The following is a 14,608-nucleotide window of genomic DNA, read 5'->3' on the forward strand; positions in this document are numbered from 1 at the left end:
TCAGAATGAGGGGATGAGAAATTGCTGACAGCCTGCTCCTTCCCATGAGATGCTGTAACCCTTTATTGGAAACCGAGGGAAGAGGGAGACCCATCTTTTTGGCCACAGCCGCTTGGATTGGAGTTTCTGTCCATCTGCGTTGGGAATGGGTGGGGAAAAGCAGGCTGCGGCTGAAGTGCTTCGGACTCTTAAAAACTAAGCCACAACCTGCTTCTTCCCAACCCATTCCCAACTCAATGGATAGAAGCTCCAATCTGTCCAACGTGCTTCTTCCCAATCCTAATCTTAGTATATTTTCCTGAATAAATGTTTCTTAATTTGGTATATACCCTTAGGATCATTTCACCAGTTGTGCTTGTATTGCTGGGGAGTGGGTCCACAGACTTTCTCACCCTGCCATCCTCATAGCCCCTAAAATAAACTTAAGGGAAATAGGGAAATAGAGACATAGATAACTTTTTAAAGAGGTAAGCATTCACTTTGATTCCCTAATAATCAATCAGCCCTTAACTCTGCCTTATATATCTCAAGCCAAAGACACTTTGTTTTACCCTCTCCGGAGAATAAGCCTCTAATCTTCTGACAGTCATTTGCCTGAATAGAATAAGGGATCAGAAGGCCTGTTTCTCAAGTTGACTTTCAAACTCTGTTCCTATTCCAGCTTCATTTTGCTTCCAGTGCCATCTGGGGTCACCATTCCAGAGCCTCTTGAGGACGCGTGTATAAATTGTGTTGCTTTGGGGCTTTCTCTGCTGTTTTTCTCAGCTCCTTAGCAGTGGAGAGATTGAAGTTTGTTACCAATTGTTCATATGCTTTTCTGCTTTCAAATTTTAGTTGTCGTTGTCTCTTCCAGATATTAGTTCTCGTAGATTTATGCTGTTTTTAAGATTTCTTTATTCTCATTTAGTGGAATTTCAGGAGATAGTGAATATAAATGTTTATGTCCAACTCACCATCTTCAACAAAGATTCTACTTCTATTTTTAATCTCAAAGGCTTCACAGTTTTTCTTCAACCTTCACTATAACCCTCACTTGATTTGCTTTTAAAATATACTAGACGCTGTCTTAACTGACCTTCACATAACTGGCATGCCAGATTAATGAATGCTCTCCATTCCCTCTGTAAAATACATTATGGATGCCCACTGCAAGAAGCAAAAAGCGCAAGAAGTAAAAAGCTTCCCAGCTCCCAAGTATAGCTGTATCCTTCTGCTCCCACCAATTAAGTTGGTGTTTGTAGGAATCAGTTTATTCCTCTTTAAAGAAATGGAAGCTGTAAACATTATTGATGTGGTTATTTAAGAAATATACTGTAGAACTCTGGTAAGCCATATCAAAAGTTAAAGAATGAGTACACATACTTTTAATTTAAAATAAAAGATTTATGCTTTGTAATTGTTATGATTTTTTGCTTTAACAGCTTTCTCAATTAAATGAACAACTACTAGCCCTGAATGTATTAACAGCTTGTTTTAAAATAACAAAAAATTTTATTATATCCTATGGATCAAATGTATGGTTCTGTTGTGTTGTGTGCTGAATTTTCACATACTTAACAAAATAATTGTTTTTGTTTAGTTCCAGATGTTGAAGTGAAAGGAGAGTGTTCTAGCTATTATCTCTTGTTACAAGGTAATGGCAATAGAAGATGTAAAGCCACATTGATTCACTCAGCCAACCAGATCAATGGCTCATTTGCACTCAATTTAATTCATGGAAAGATGAAAACAAAGACAGAAGAAGCCAAATTGAGTAAGTGTTAACTTTAGGTAGAAAAACATGTTTACATTGTTTGTGTGTGTGGTTAGCATATGTGGCTTTAAGTAGAAGAAATACTAAACATTTAATGAATGTATTTTCGCCAAACTCCATTCTCTTTCATTAATTTACCTTTTATTTAAAACATATTATGACATATTTTTACAATTTAATGTGCAAAGAGCAAATTGCTTTTACGTTATACCTAGTAAAGTTTAGTAGATCAGCCTTCAATTCTAAAAATGAAATTTTTAGTATTTTCCACTTTAAATACATATATTTTGCTATATTTCTCATTTTCATTTATATCGTCTCAAGCCACATGTTCTATTTTATTGCCCATCTTTCCCTCTTCTTCCCAGGCTTTATTATTTAGGTTATTGATTGCTGCATGACAAACTACCCCAAATTTGGCTTAAAAATAGGAGTTAATTATTATCTCTCGTGGTCCTGTGGGTTGAATGGGCTCAGTTGGATGTTTCTATTTTGAGGTCCTGCATATGATTACAGTCACATACAACTGTGGCTCCACTCATTTGAAGATTCCACAGGACTTGATGTCTAAGATAGTTTCTTCACACCCATGTTTGGTGCCTGGGCTAGGATGACTGGAACAGATGAGGTCTGATTTTCTCTTCACAGGCGCTTTCCTCACAGCTAGCTTGGGCTTCCTTACAACATCCTGGTGTTAGGGCAGACTGACTTCTTTTTTTTTTTTTTTTTTTTTTTTTTGAGACAGAGTCTTTCTCTGTCACCAGGCTAGAGTGCAGTGGTGCAATCTTCGCTCACTGCAACCTCTGCCTCCCAGGTTCAAGCGATTCTCCTGCCTCAGCCTCCCAAGTAGGTGGGACTACAGGTGTGCACCACCATGCCCAGCTAATTTGTGTATTTTTAGTAAAGACAGGGTTTCACCATGTTGGACAGGATGGTCTCGATCTCTTGACCTCGTGATCTGCCTGCCTCGGCCTCCCAGAGTGCTGGGATTACAGGCGTGATCCACTGCGCCCGGCCTAGGCTGACTTCTTATATGGTTGCTGATTTAGAGCAATTGTTCTGTGAAGCTACAAGGCTTTCTGTTTCCTAGCTAGAAGTCATTCAGTGTCACGTTTACGTTACGTTATTTGTTACATAGTGTGAAGCATGTCCAATAATTAGCAATCTTAAGGGAGGACTGCCACAGCATGGAGAATAGGGAAGATCATCACTATGCCAGCCACCAGTAACGGGAGTCCAAATACATCTTTATGCTGCCCCATGGGCTACTATTTAGGTCCACCATGTACTGGTTACCAATTTGTCCTAGTCCGGTGTGACAGAACACACTCACATGCAAGTTATGTGAAGCAGATTTATTACTTACAGATAGGCAGCAAGGAACAAAAGAAGCCTAGGATCTGTTGTGAGCCAGGCCCCCAAGGCTCACGAAAGCTTCCCGGGGCAGATGGAGTCTTGACTGCATGTGCACCATTTGCACCACAGCTAAGGGACCCCAAAAGGCAGCCTGACCTGGCTTCTATATTTCAGGGGCCATGTGACTCATTGGGCAACGCTTTGAAGGACATCCTGCTTTTAGGGGACAGAGGAAAAAAACCCAAGCTATCCTGGGCAGTTCCTCCCTATTTCAAGATAGTACATTTCCAGTGCATTCTGCAGTTATTCTGAGTAAAATGGGCATGAAGAATGGGGAGAGAGACACGGCTAAGGCTATCATGGGACCATCCAGCACATTTATCTAGGTTGGATTCATTGTGGAGGGGACTGCACAAAAAGGAATAACAGGAGATGTGGTTCATTCAATGGCTTTTGGGGGTATCTTTACAGACTAGCTACCATTCCCTATCTGTGATTTCTGATCAGGTAGAAGAAAATGTGATTCAGGGAATTCTACTTTGCTATCTAAATTCCCTCAATTTAAAAATCAGGTCAATGTTTAAAATGCAAAATAATAGAGTATGCTTATTTTCTGCTGCTTAATTATTATTATTATTTACTTTGAAATATGTAAGGTCGAGAGAGGTGAGTGATTGACTTTTATTTTTTGTTAAATCCTTGCTATAACACATTTCCCAGGAACTGAGTACTAATTGTTGGCCAAGGGCATCATTAATGTTGACCTTTTTTTTTTTTCTTATTTCTCAGGCTTTCCTTTTGACTTATTATCATTTCCACATTTTTCTGGGGAGCAGATTGTACAGAGAGAGAAACAGTTAGCTAATGTTCAAGTTTTAGCTTTGAAAGAATGCCTAAGTAAGTAACAATTTGTATATTTTATCCTACCCTAAAAATGTTGACTTGTTTGGACATAAGCTACCTTTATTTGCACACTTTTTCTTGTATAGTTTATCTTTTAGTTATGCTACTTATTTATAGAACTATTTTTGAAAGCAATGATGTAGAGTAGAAGAGATATTTTCACTAGATTCAGAATATTTCTGTTTGTACATCACTGTTAACATTTGTAAAAGTATTTCGTCAGGCAAATTTTGTATTTCAAAATTTGTTTTTAATTGTATGCTAGAGAAGGTATGTAAGTTTTATTTTTCTATGTATAACTCTTGATAAAATATCTTTTTATATATTTTTGGTAGCGGAAGTTGGGTGCTACAAATAGGAAAAAATGCAAGTCTTAGGGAAATTAATGTGTTACCTTGAGCATTGATTCTTAGGGTTTAATAATGATCATCAATAATAAGTAAGAACATTTCATGTACTAAGTGACATTGGCATTATAGATTTATCTTATTCAGAAAAGAGTCATAATTTCACATTTTTTTCTCTTTTACAGTTAATTTGCCTATCAGTCTTATTTTTTAATATAAATTTTAAGCATTCATTTGTTGCCTAATTGAACTTATTTATTGTTATGTAATTTCTAAGAAATTGATTCAAATTGTGAGTTCTCCTTAGTTGTATGTAGAAAAAAAGTTATTCGAATTATATATTACATATATTATAAAATAAGGACTATCATTCTTTTCTTTAAAAACATATTTAAAAATTGTGAATTCAGTAGCCTACCTATTCAATAGAAGATAATTTTAGAATAGTTGGTCTCAATTATTCATGTAAAGATTGCAAACTTTTTCAATTGTAAAAATCCAGGGTAATTGTTTAGTCTTGAGCTCCTCTAACCATTGGTGTGTTGTTTTTCTTAACCAAGAAAATGATGTTTGCTCAAGGAAGGTGTAATTAGAAAGGCAAATCATTTTTAATAAAGTGTAGCACATGCTATAACCAACAAATACATAAATACATACACACACATATATACTGAAATACCAGTATTGTTATGGTTATAAAATGTTTATTTCAGACATCAGCCAGCTGTATTATTCATTTTTTAACTTTGCTCTATTCCTGCCAAAAACCCGTCAGGCCCTGATTTCCTTGCCATATGCCTCTGGCAGCTTTTTATAACTCAGTTCCTTCAACATCTCCACTGATTCATCTTCACCTCTGTTCCTCACCTTTCCAAACAGAAAAACTTTCAGAAGAGCAGGGACCTCTCTGAAGCTGGTGCATCTCTTCTTTGTGAAAGGAGAAGACTTAACCCCAAGAGGGCCATCCCTCCTGGTTGTGTGGGAAGGGAAATATGACAGCTATAACTAGGTTGCTGCCTAGAGGTGTGAGTGAAAAGTTCAACAGAGTTGGTGAGAGGGCAGGAGAGAGTACAGAAGTGCTAAAAATAAAAAAAATAAAAAAAAAAAAAAATCGTAGGGATGCCACTAGACTGGGCAAAGAGTAAGGTGGGAACCTGAAACTGAAGACAACCTTAGAGCTAGTTGCTGCTAGAGACACTGGCTCTGGGTATGTCCATGAAATGGCCAATTTGCAATCGGAAGCATTAAATCTTGATTCAGATAAATGATCCAGTTAATCTATTTATGATGAAAATACTTACTGAACAAATCTCTTCTCTACCCAGAGAGTTAATACTGGATTAAAAACTTGGAGACAAATATGCATCTGTTTAGAATGCCTGTGTCTCAAAAGGCATTTGCAGAGGCAAACGACAGCAAAAGAAAGTTTCCAATGTAAGCATGTCTTAAGTGTCTACTTCAGTGATTTTCAAATAAGTGAAGTGTGAATATAAAAGTACTTAAAGTAATGCAGTTAACTTATTTGTACATGATAAAAAGTGAAGAATATAATGGGAACAGCTCTCTTTGGAAAAAAAATTAGTGGTTCAATATCCATACAGAGATTATAGTGTTTACAGAAAAACAAAATTTTTTCAAAAAGATTTCCTCAAATTATCAACAAAACACGGGGTAGACTTGTTACTCTTTTTCCACTATTTCTCTAATACTAAATTAGAAAGAATAGCTAGAAAAATTTGCACAAAAATTTACTCAAAAGTGTACTCACTAATAACACTATTGAGGCACTTTGTTTTTTAAAATAACACGAAATAAAATTTGTTAGGGCTTATTTTTTTAAATTAGTTTATTTTCATTAATTTTATTTTGAAAATTACATCTAATACTATTTAATTAGAATGATATTTAAAATTTGTAAGCTTGTGACTTATATTTTACCAAATTTGTTGGTAATTTATGACTTTTTGTATTTGGAAATATTAAAAATCTTGTTTCACTGATTTTTCAAGAAAAGGCTGAAGAATGCTGAACAATTTTTAAATAAAAGACTGTTCAGTATGATGCAAGATAAGTATGAAAACAGCAGTATTATCATTTTGCTCCAGTATTGCAGTCTCTACTCTGAGCTCCCTACATCTTTGTTAAATTTATAAAACACAGTGCAAAGCTTATGCTCGACCTGCTGATTCCTTTGGATGTTCTGCTTCTACATTTTTCTTTAGTAAATCCTTAGTTATTACTAGCTTTCTTAGGAAAATAGCATTCTTATGCTAACTCATTTTTAGACTTTAGTCCAATGTTTTTCTCTCAAATATTTATCTGCCACTTATATGCAAACTCATTTGTGTGAAGATTATGTTTTACCTAGGTAAATTATCCTGCTCATAACTTGTAAACTTTACCTGTTTTCTGTCTCCATTTCTTAATCATTAAGGTCAATATGGATTCTTACTCTGTTCTCCAAATTGTAATATAATTGACAGGTTTAATAAATATAGGTCAGGTTCAGGTTCAGATTTGAGTGTGTGTGTGTATGTGTGTGTGTGTATATATATAATTTTTTTTTTTTTTGAGACAGAATTTTGCTCTGTCACCCAGGCTGGAGTGCAGTGGCATGATCTTGGCCCACTGCAACTTCCACCTCCCAAGTTCAAGTGATTCTTGTTCTTCAGCCTCCCAAGTAGCTAGCATTACAGGCATGTACCACCACGCCAGGCTAATTTTTGTATTTTTAGTAGAGATGAGGTTTCTTCATGTTGGCCAGGCTGGTCTCGAACTCTGGACCTCAGATGATCCACCCGCTTCGGCCTCCCAAAGTGCTGGGATTACAGGAGTGAGCCAACACACCCGGCCAGATTTGAGTATATTTTTAACATTAATAAAAACATAGGGGCTAATTTCTGAAGCAGATTACTGCGTACATCTTCCATATAAAACCAAACCATCGGTAACTTTTTGTTTTAGAATGGCTCCCAGCAGATTGTGCACAAAAAGACAATGAACCTTATGATTTTCTCACTAAGAGGATGTAATAGAGGCAGAATATATTACAGCTCTCATTTTACTGTTACTAATATTCTTGATTGTGGAAGGAATGTTAGTTATCTTGGGTCAGATTTGGAAGGACCCTACCAATGTCCACATTGGTGATGCAGGATTTTACAGAGGCTTGTATCATGAAGCTGATGTTCTAAAGTAGAACCTTGACACTGGTTGCCTCCTTCTTATTCTACTCCCTTGCATTATTTATGTGCTGACCTCAGGTAGTGTAATGTAATAATGCTTTAATCCTCTGTGTCTAAGGACACAGTACAGTGCTTTTTAGGCAGTAAGCTCTTAAAATTAATAAATGTGTGTTTTGTTGAATTCTCTATGAACTTTTAGGTTAGTATTTTATTGTGGAAGAAAATGTTACTAGTCTAGAAGTGTTTTAAAATGGACTATTTTTATCAAAGTGATACATGGATATAGTTTGAAAAATCAAATGATACTGAAAAACCTTCAAGTGGCAAACAGCAATGCACTACCCATGCCTCCCCATCTTTCAGTCCCTGTGTTTACAGACAGCTATCCTCAGCTCTTCCAGGTGGACCCCTATACAAATAATGTACGTATGCTGCTATTTCTTGATTTACCAGTTTCAGGCATTATCTTAACATCTAACTATGGAAAATAAAAACTTCACTTTCCCACATAATCCTTACTTTCTCTTTCTGCTTCTTAAAGTGAAGTCATGAATTTTGGTTAAATCAGTGGTTGACTTTAATATTATTATAATTTTATAAATAAGTTTACTGTTGAGCCATGTAATAAATGATGATGATCAGATCTCTCATATAATTCTTTGTTTCTCTTATGGTTGATAATCACCTTATTTTAAATTTGCCTACTCTTCTGTATAGACAAAACATTGTTATGTTTTTCCAGAGGCTCCAACATTTCTGCTGCACTCCTATCATTAACATTCATTGTGTATTCAAATACATCAGTTCCTTTTTATTTCTCTATTGTTTTCTTTCCTGGAGTGTTTCATATTTTGCTCGACTATGGACTGATTGCTTATATCTTGCTAATATCTTGAAGATTTCCCTTTCCTCTTTTCTTCTTTCGGAGTGTTCTTTTTCCTAGGCCCCTTATTCTCCTTTTTCTTGGATTATGCCTTTGTTCGGTTGGTGCACTTCTTCCAGTCACTTTTTGAGCAAAAGTTCATGGAGCATAAATTTTTTGAGTTCTTGCATGTCTGAAAATATAATTACTTCACTAATAAAATTCTAGGTTAAAAATCATTTTCCCTCGGAATTTCAATGATACTACTTCATTGTCTTCTGCTTTGCTATGTTTCTGTTGCGAAGTCAAATATAATTCCTATTCTTTGTGCTAATCTAATTTTGGTTTGTTTGGTTTTTACCCACTTTCTGGAAACTTTGTCTCCAGAATCGTTGTCTCTAGAAGGTTTACTGAGTCACACTGTGTTTATCTTTCCCCTCTTCCCCACCAGCCCCATTTATTGAACTGTGTAGTTGATTGGCAATTTAAATGGGAGTCATATCTTGAAATCTGAATTTTTTTTTATCTTTTTAATAATTTTCTTCCTCCCATTCTCTCTCTCTCTTTCTCTCTCTGGAGCTCTGGAGCTCTTACTAGATATTGACTTTTCTGGACAGAATGCCTGATTTCCATTCCTAGTTTCATATTACTATGTTTTTGTTCTAGTTTTGGGGGGATATCTTCCATTTTATTTTGCAGCTCTTCTATGGAATTTTTGAAATTTGATGTCTCATGTGCTTAATTTTAGAGTCATTTTTTGTTCATTGATTTTTTTTCTTTATCAAAGCATCCTGTACTTATTTCATGGGTGCAGTATCTTCTCATATGTCTATGAGAAAATTATAGCAAACTTTGTTTAGTTTTCTACAACGCTTTTGTTTCTGCTGGACTCCCTTTTTTCTGTTTGTTTGCCGTAGTCTCTCTTTTGGATGCTTTTTAGTTTGGGATTCCAATGAATAATACCCACTTCTCCCCCCAACATTTGAACCAACTGAAAAATAAATGTAAGAAATATACAGATGGAGAGAAATTATAGATGAAAGCTGTACTAAAGGATATGGCTTTTTAGATCTATGGCCAAGGTGGCCTTCTTATACATACACCCAGCATCGAATTTTGCCACTGAATGGCTGTCAGAGCTAGGCAACTGCAGACCAACCCTGCAGCAGAAGTCTGCAGAGAAAATACATCCTGAAGACTTGCTCACTCAGATGAAAGTCAGTAGAATCAATCAGAGCATGCTTTGTTCACTCACAGAGCTAGCTCAGTGAGTGATGGGAAGGAAGAGGGGAGCTGAAAGTGTTAACTGAATCAAATCTTTGCACAGGGAAATAAAGAGCTGCCTCTCCCCCTCAACACCTTTCCTTAAATGTCTGGAGATTCTTTTGTTTCCATCCTATTTTGAAATGGAAGTTTTGTATGCTTACTTCTAAAGTAATATCTGTCAAGCTTCACTATAGTATGGTGAAGTGACAATTCAACATTTTGTTCATGAGCTTCTACCCCTAACTCCACCCCTTGCTATCTAGAGTTCTTTTCTCTGACAGCATTCAGTTTAACCAAAGGAGAATCCTCTGATATTTCCAGTGGGGCATTTGTGGATGTTAGCTTTCTGGTATCAAAGCTTGGAGTCCAACCTTTCAGTGAATAGACTTTTCCTTAATCCCTTAGTTTTAACCCCAGCCTCAATACTATCTTTTCGTATACCTGATGTTCCATACAAAAAAAAAAAAAAAAAAAAAATGCAAGCAGTGTTGCCTGTCTAATAGGAATAGGTTGCATAGGGGAAGGACCTGCAGTTCTGACTTCTTGTGCTACATCCTGTCCTGTTTCAGTCCAGCATCTCACCACTAGCTCTTATACTCCTCCGTAGTGCCTCTCTACAGGCATCCAAGGTGGCTCTTCCTCTACTTTGCAGACTCAGTTACCACTCGGTCATTTATGTCTTCCAAAATTTGTTGAAAAATGTCATTATTTATCATTCCTTCTTTTGTTCTCCCTTTTTATTTCTTTGTGGTGATTTTAGGTTTTGAGAAGAAGAAACAGAAGTGGCCAAGCTACCATATTTAACTGAAAGTCTAACAGGTTTTATTTCTACATAACCATGAACATAAGACCATTTTAATGCTCTGCAATATATTTCTGAAGGCTTTAGTAAACCTGCCTTTATCTGTTATCAACTTATAGTATCAATGAATTACTTCTGTTTATCTCACATAACTGGAAATTCTCCCATTATCTACAAATAGGATTAAAGTGAAAGAAGGCCTACAATCCTGAAAACAGGAATGTTGATTTACTAGAGAAATTCACTTGTTTTACTTCTGAAAATATTTTCCACAAAAGAGTAGTAGATGAGCTCCAAAGAGAATACAAAATAAGTCAATTGTATCGATTTGTCTTATAGAAAGGAGAAAGTTGGCAAAGCAGCCTGAAACAGTTTCTGTTGCTGAACTCAAAAGTCTGTTAGTACTCACAAGGAAACACTTTTTAGATTATTTTGATGCTTTGATTCCTAAAATGATTCTAAGAAAGATTGACAAAATTAAAACCTTCAATATATTAAATGGTAAGTTTTTTATTACTTTAAATTTTAGTTATTTGTGTGTGTGTGGCAACTATGACATTTATTATTAAAACTTATAAAATATTGGTCAAATCAAAATGTATTTCACAAACTTAAATAATAATAGATATTTATATAGATACAAGTATGTATGTATATGTGATGAACTGTATTACTCATTATTTAAACATTATAAATTTTCTAGTAACTTTTTTCATTAAGTATGTTCAGTGTAATTGTTTTTGGGCAGAGGAAGAAGCACTTTAAGATGATGCCTCTCTTTAGTCTTACTAAGCTGCTGAAATGTGTGAATTTCTATTAAGCTACATTTCCATAAAGTGTGGAAAGCAAAATCTACATAGTAAATTTAATAGAGGTAAAAGTCCATATGATAAGATGATGCATATTTAACATTCAATAGGGGAGGAACAGTCAGACTTCACTGAGACAGCTGGAAATCATTTCATTATTTAGTTGTAATATTCCGCTTTCCTGAGTTCCAGTGTTGTGATGAATTTGAATAACCTTGTTTAAGGACACAGGCTGTGGAGCTAAATGGTCAGGGTTCAAATCTCACTTTTGTTACTTGCTAACCAAATGTCTTTAGGCAAGTTATTCAACTCTTTGCCTGTTTCATCATGTTTAAAATGGGAATAATAATATAACCCACTTATTCGGATTATTGTGAGGATTAGTAGGTTATTGTGAGGATTGAATGAGTTGATACCTGTAAAACACTTAGAACACAAGTACCGAAAAAGATGTTATTTGTTTTATCATTATCATCACCATCGCATATCAGTACCCAAGTTAAATAGCATACAGAGTTATCTGAAAGGTGCTGGAGACATTTTTAGATTACTTGTAAATGGGGCATGTGTTCAATAAGTGAGAGACCATAGCTCCATGGTTATAGCATGGACTCTGGAGCAAGACTAGCAGCTTACTTGCTATGTGACCTTGGGCATGTTTTCTGATCTTTGTGCCTCTGCTTCTTTATCTTTAAATTAGGGATGACATAGGTAGTTATGAAGATTAAATTAATTATTCCTAAATTGCTTAGGCAGTTGCCTAGTATAAAGTAAGTGCTGGTTAAATAAATATGAATTTTGAGGAGAGAACTACAAGTAGGGTAGAATAGTCATGAAGGCTGATTAGGAGCCAAGGAAGTTGATGTAGGTCTTGAATGATGCATAAGATCTGGACAGAGGGAAGATAAGATTTGCCAGGTAGAAGCACCATATTCAGGGTCATGGAGTAAGAAAAGGCAAACTGAGATCAAGAGAGAGATTGGCTTACCAGAGGATGTGTATGGGATATAAGGGTTGAAAGATAGGAAGGGCTCAAATAATTGCTAGGGCTTTTATATAAGTTTAAGGATATGTATCTTAGAGTTATCTGTACAAAGGACACTTGACACACTGAGCTGCAGGAGAGCTCATCTTAAAATCAAAAAGGTTTGAGCAAAGGATGAACACAATCTACAGTCAGATTATGTCACTCCTTTGCCCAGACCTTCTTGATTGCTTCTAATTGCACATAGAATGCATCATCCTTCATATGGTTTGTAAAAACCTTAAATGGTATCTGGCTTCATACTTATTCTAGTACTAGTACATTTCTGTTTCCTTTTTACCACAGGAAGTCCTTTCTTTCCTTGGACATGTTACATTTCTTTCTTTCTGCAGTATCCTTTGCCTGGAATTCTTTTCTTCCAGCCTTTACCTGATTAACTGACAATCGTTCTTCAGATCTTGATTTAAATGTAACTTTCTCAAAGAGGCTTTCCCAGACCTTCCCCAGTTTCAGTTGTTTTATGTTATACTCTCTCCCTGTAATTTTTTTTTCAAATTATTGGATCACATTTTAAGATTGCATTTATTGAATAAATGAAAGAAACTTGGAAGATTTTTAGAAACTGAACTGAAATTAGACAGGTTATGCATTTGAACATGACTCCTAAGAATGAAGTTGTGATTTTTAACATCTTTTGTTGCTTTGATTTGAAGAAATACATCTACTTGTAAATTACATAATGAAAGAAACACTAAGGCCAATTAGATATCATATTCTGACTCATTTGCAAGCATGCATATTAGGAGTTATTAGTAATTAATAAAGTTATTTAATCTGCTTATTTTTTGGTAAAAACTCTAGCATGTATAACAAGTGACAAGACAGTATGTAGAAAATGCCCAATATAATGATTTATTTACACATTGTTACAAAGTTGCTAAAGACTTTGACAAAGTCAGATGTGATATCTGAACTCATAATACAATAACTACAATAACTGTCTCCTTTGCATGGGCCCACTGGGCACATCAACACACTGCATAAGTAAGTTTTCCAGGTAATTCTATCAGATCGTTATTTTATTACTTCAAACACTTAAAAAGGATCTTCTGGCATTTATTTATAATTCTTGCTTTATTAATTTGCAATATAACATTTTCTTTGTGATTTATTCATATTTAAGTATGTAAGGTTATAATAGCCTCAATTCATTAATCACATAATGTCATCTCTTTTTGTTTGCTGTGATTTGTGATTTTTTTAGGTCAGTTTTCCCTATTTCCCTGTTGTGTTGGTTCTATTGTTCTATTTCTGTGTTTCCTGTAAAATGATTTTTTTTTAAAGCAGTGTTCTTGGTTTCTCAGAGAGCCTTTGTGCTTTTTGGCTGTCAGCATAGCCCAGCGTTTGGACTGCCACATCAATGAAATGTGTTTTATTTTATTGTAAGAATTGTATTAAATGATTCCACAAAAGACATGACACATATGAATGTTTTCCCACCTATTTCTTAATATTTAGCCTATGTAATTTATTTTTTAGGTTGTATATTATATTGTAATATTTAGGAACAATTTAATGTTTAATGTTATTTAAGATTGCTTATATTCTTTTATGAACTCATGGCATGAAGCTGTGCAGAAATGCAAGCGATTTTGTTCTTTATGCTTTTAGTGGAAAGCCGCATGAACATTCAGCAGCATGTTATTTTATTATAAAGCTCATTACTTTTTAAAATAGCATTTCACCACCTTTACTAAAAAATGTGAAGTGTTGTATTTGGATGGTTAGATAGGGCAGTTCAATATAGGTATTGAAAATATTTTAAACTATTCAAGGTTAAATAGTTTAATAAGTAAAAGGAAAATAAGATGCAGTTTGCATTAATTTTCATTTATGTTTCTTGTTTAAAAATTCCTTTAACAGGCCGGGCGTGGTGGCTCACGCCTATAATCCCAGCACTTTGGGAGGCCAAGGTGGATGGATCACTTGAGGCCAGATGTTCGAGACCAACCTGGCCAACATGGTGAACCCTTTTCTCTACTAAAAATACAAAAATAGGCCAGGCGCGGTGGCTCACACCTGTAATCCCAGCACTTTGGGAGGCCGAGGCCGGTGGATCACGAGCTCAGGAGATCGAGACCATCCTGGCCAACATGGTGAAACCCCGTCCCTACTAAAAATACAAAAAATTAGCCGGGCGTGGTGGTGCGTGCCTGCAGTCCCAGCTACTCCGGAGGCTGAGGCAGGAGAATGGCGTGAACCTGGGAGGCGGAGCTTGCAGTGAGCCGAGATTGCGCCACTGCACTCCAGCCTGGGTGACAGAGTGAAACTCCATCTCAA

The 14,608-nt window shown here is 35.7% G+C and overlaps 1 protein-coding gene across 5 annotated transcripts in view; it reads left to right on the forward strand.

The window, feature by feature from the left end:
- MTBP (MDM2 binding protein) overlaps positions 1-14,608 on the forward strand; it is an 88,215-nt gene that overhangs the window by 41,176 nt on the left and 32,431 nt on the right. For 3 of the 5 annotated variants that reach the window (XR_008668008.2, XM_055349254.2, XM_004047479.5), the window contains exons 12-14: positions 1,580-1,753; positions 3,899-4,006; positions 10,814-10,975. Coding sequence is in view for 3 of the 5 variants with exons in the window: in XM_055349254.2 (XP_055205229.2) it covers positions 1,580-1,753; positions 3,899-4,006; positions 10,814-10,975 (444 nt within the window). In the remaining 2 variants the exon portion in view is untranslated. The remainder of the gene's footprint in view (positions 1-1,579; positions 1,754-3,898; positions 4,007-10,813; positions 10,976-14,608) is intronic. The other 2 variants (XR_008668009.2, XM_055349255.2) reach the window with 1 other exon arrangement.

The sequence above is a fragment of the Gorilla gorilla genome, chromosome 7 (assembly GCF_029281585.2).
Source record: "Gorilla gorilla gorilla isolate KB3781 chromosome 7, NHGRI_mGorGor1-v2.1_pri, whole genome shotgun sequence".
Classification (NCBI taxonomy): Eukaryota; Metazoa; Chordata; class Mammalia; order Primates; family Hominidae; genus Gorilla; species Gorilla gorilla.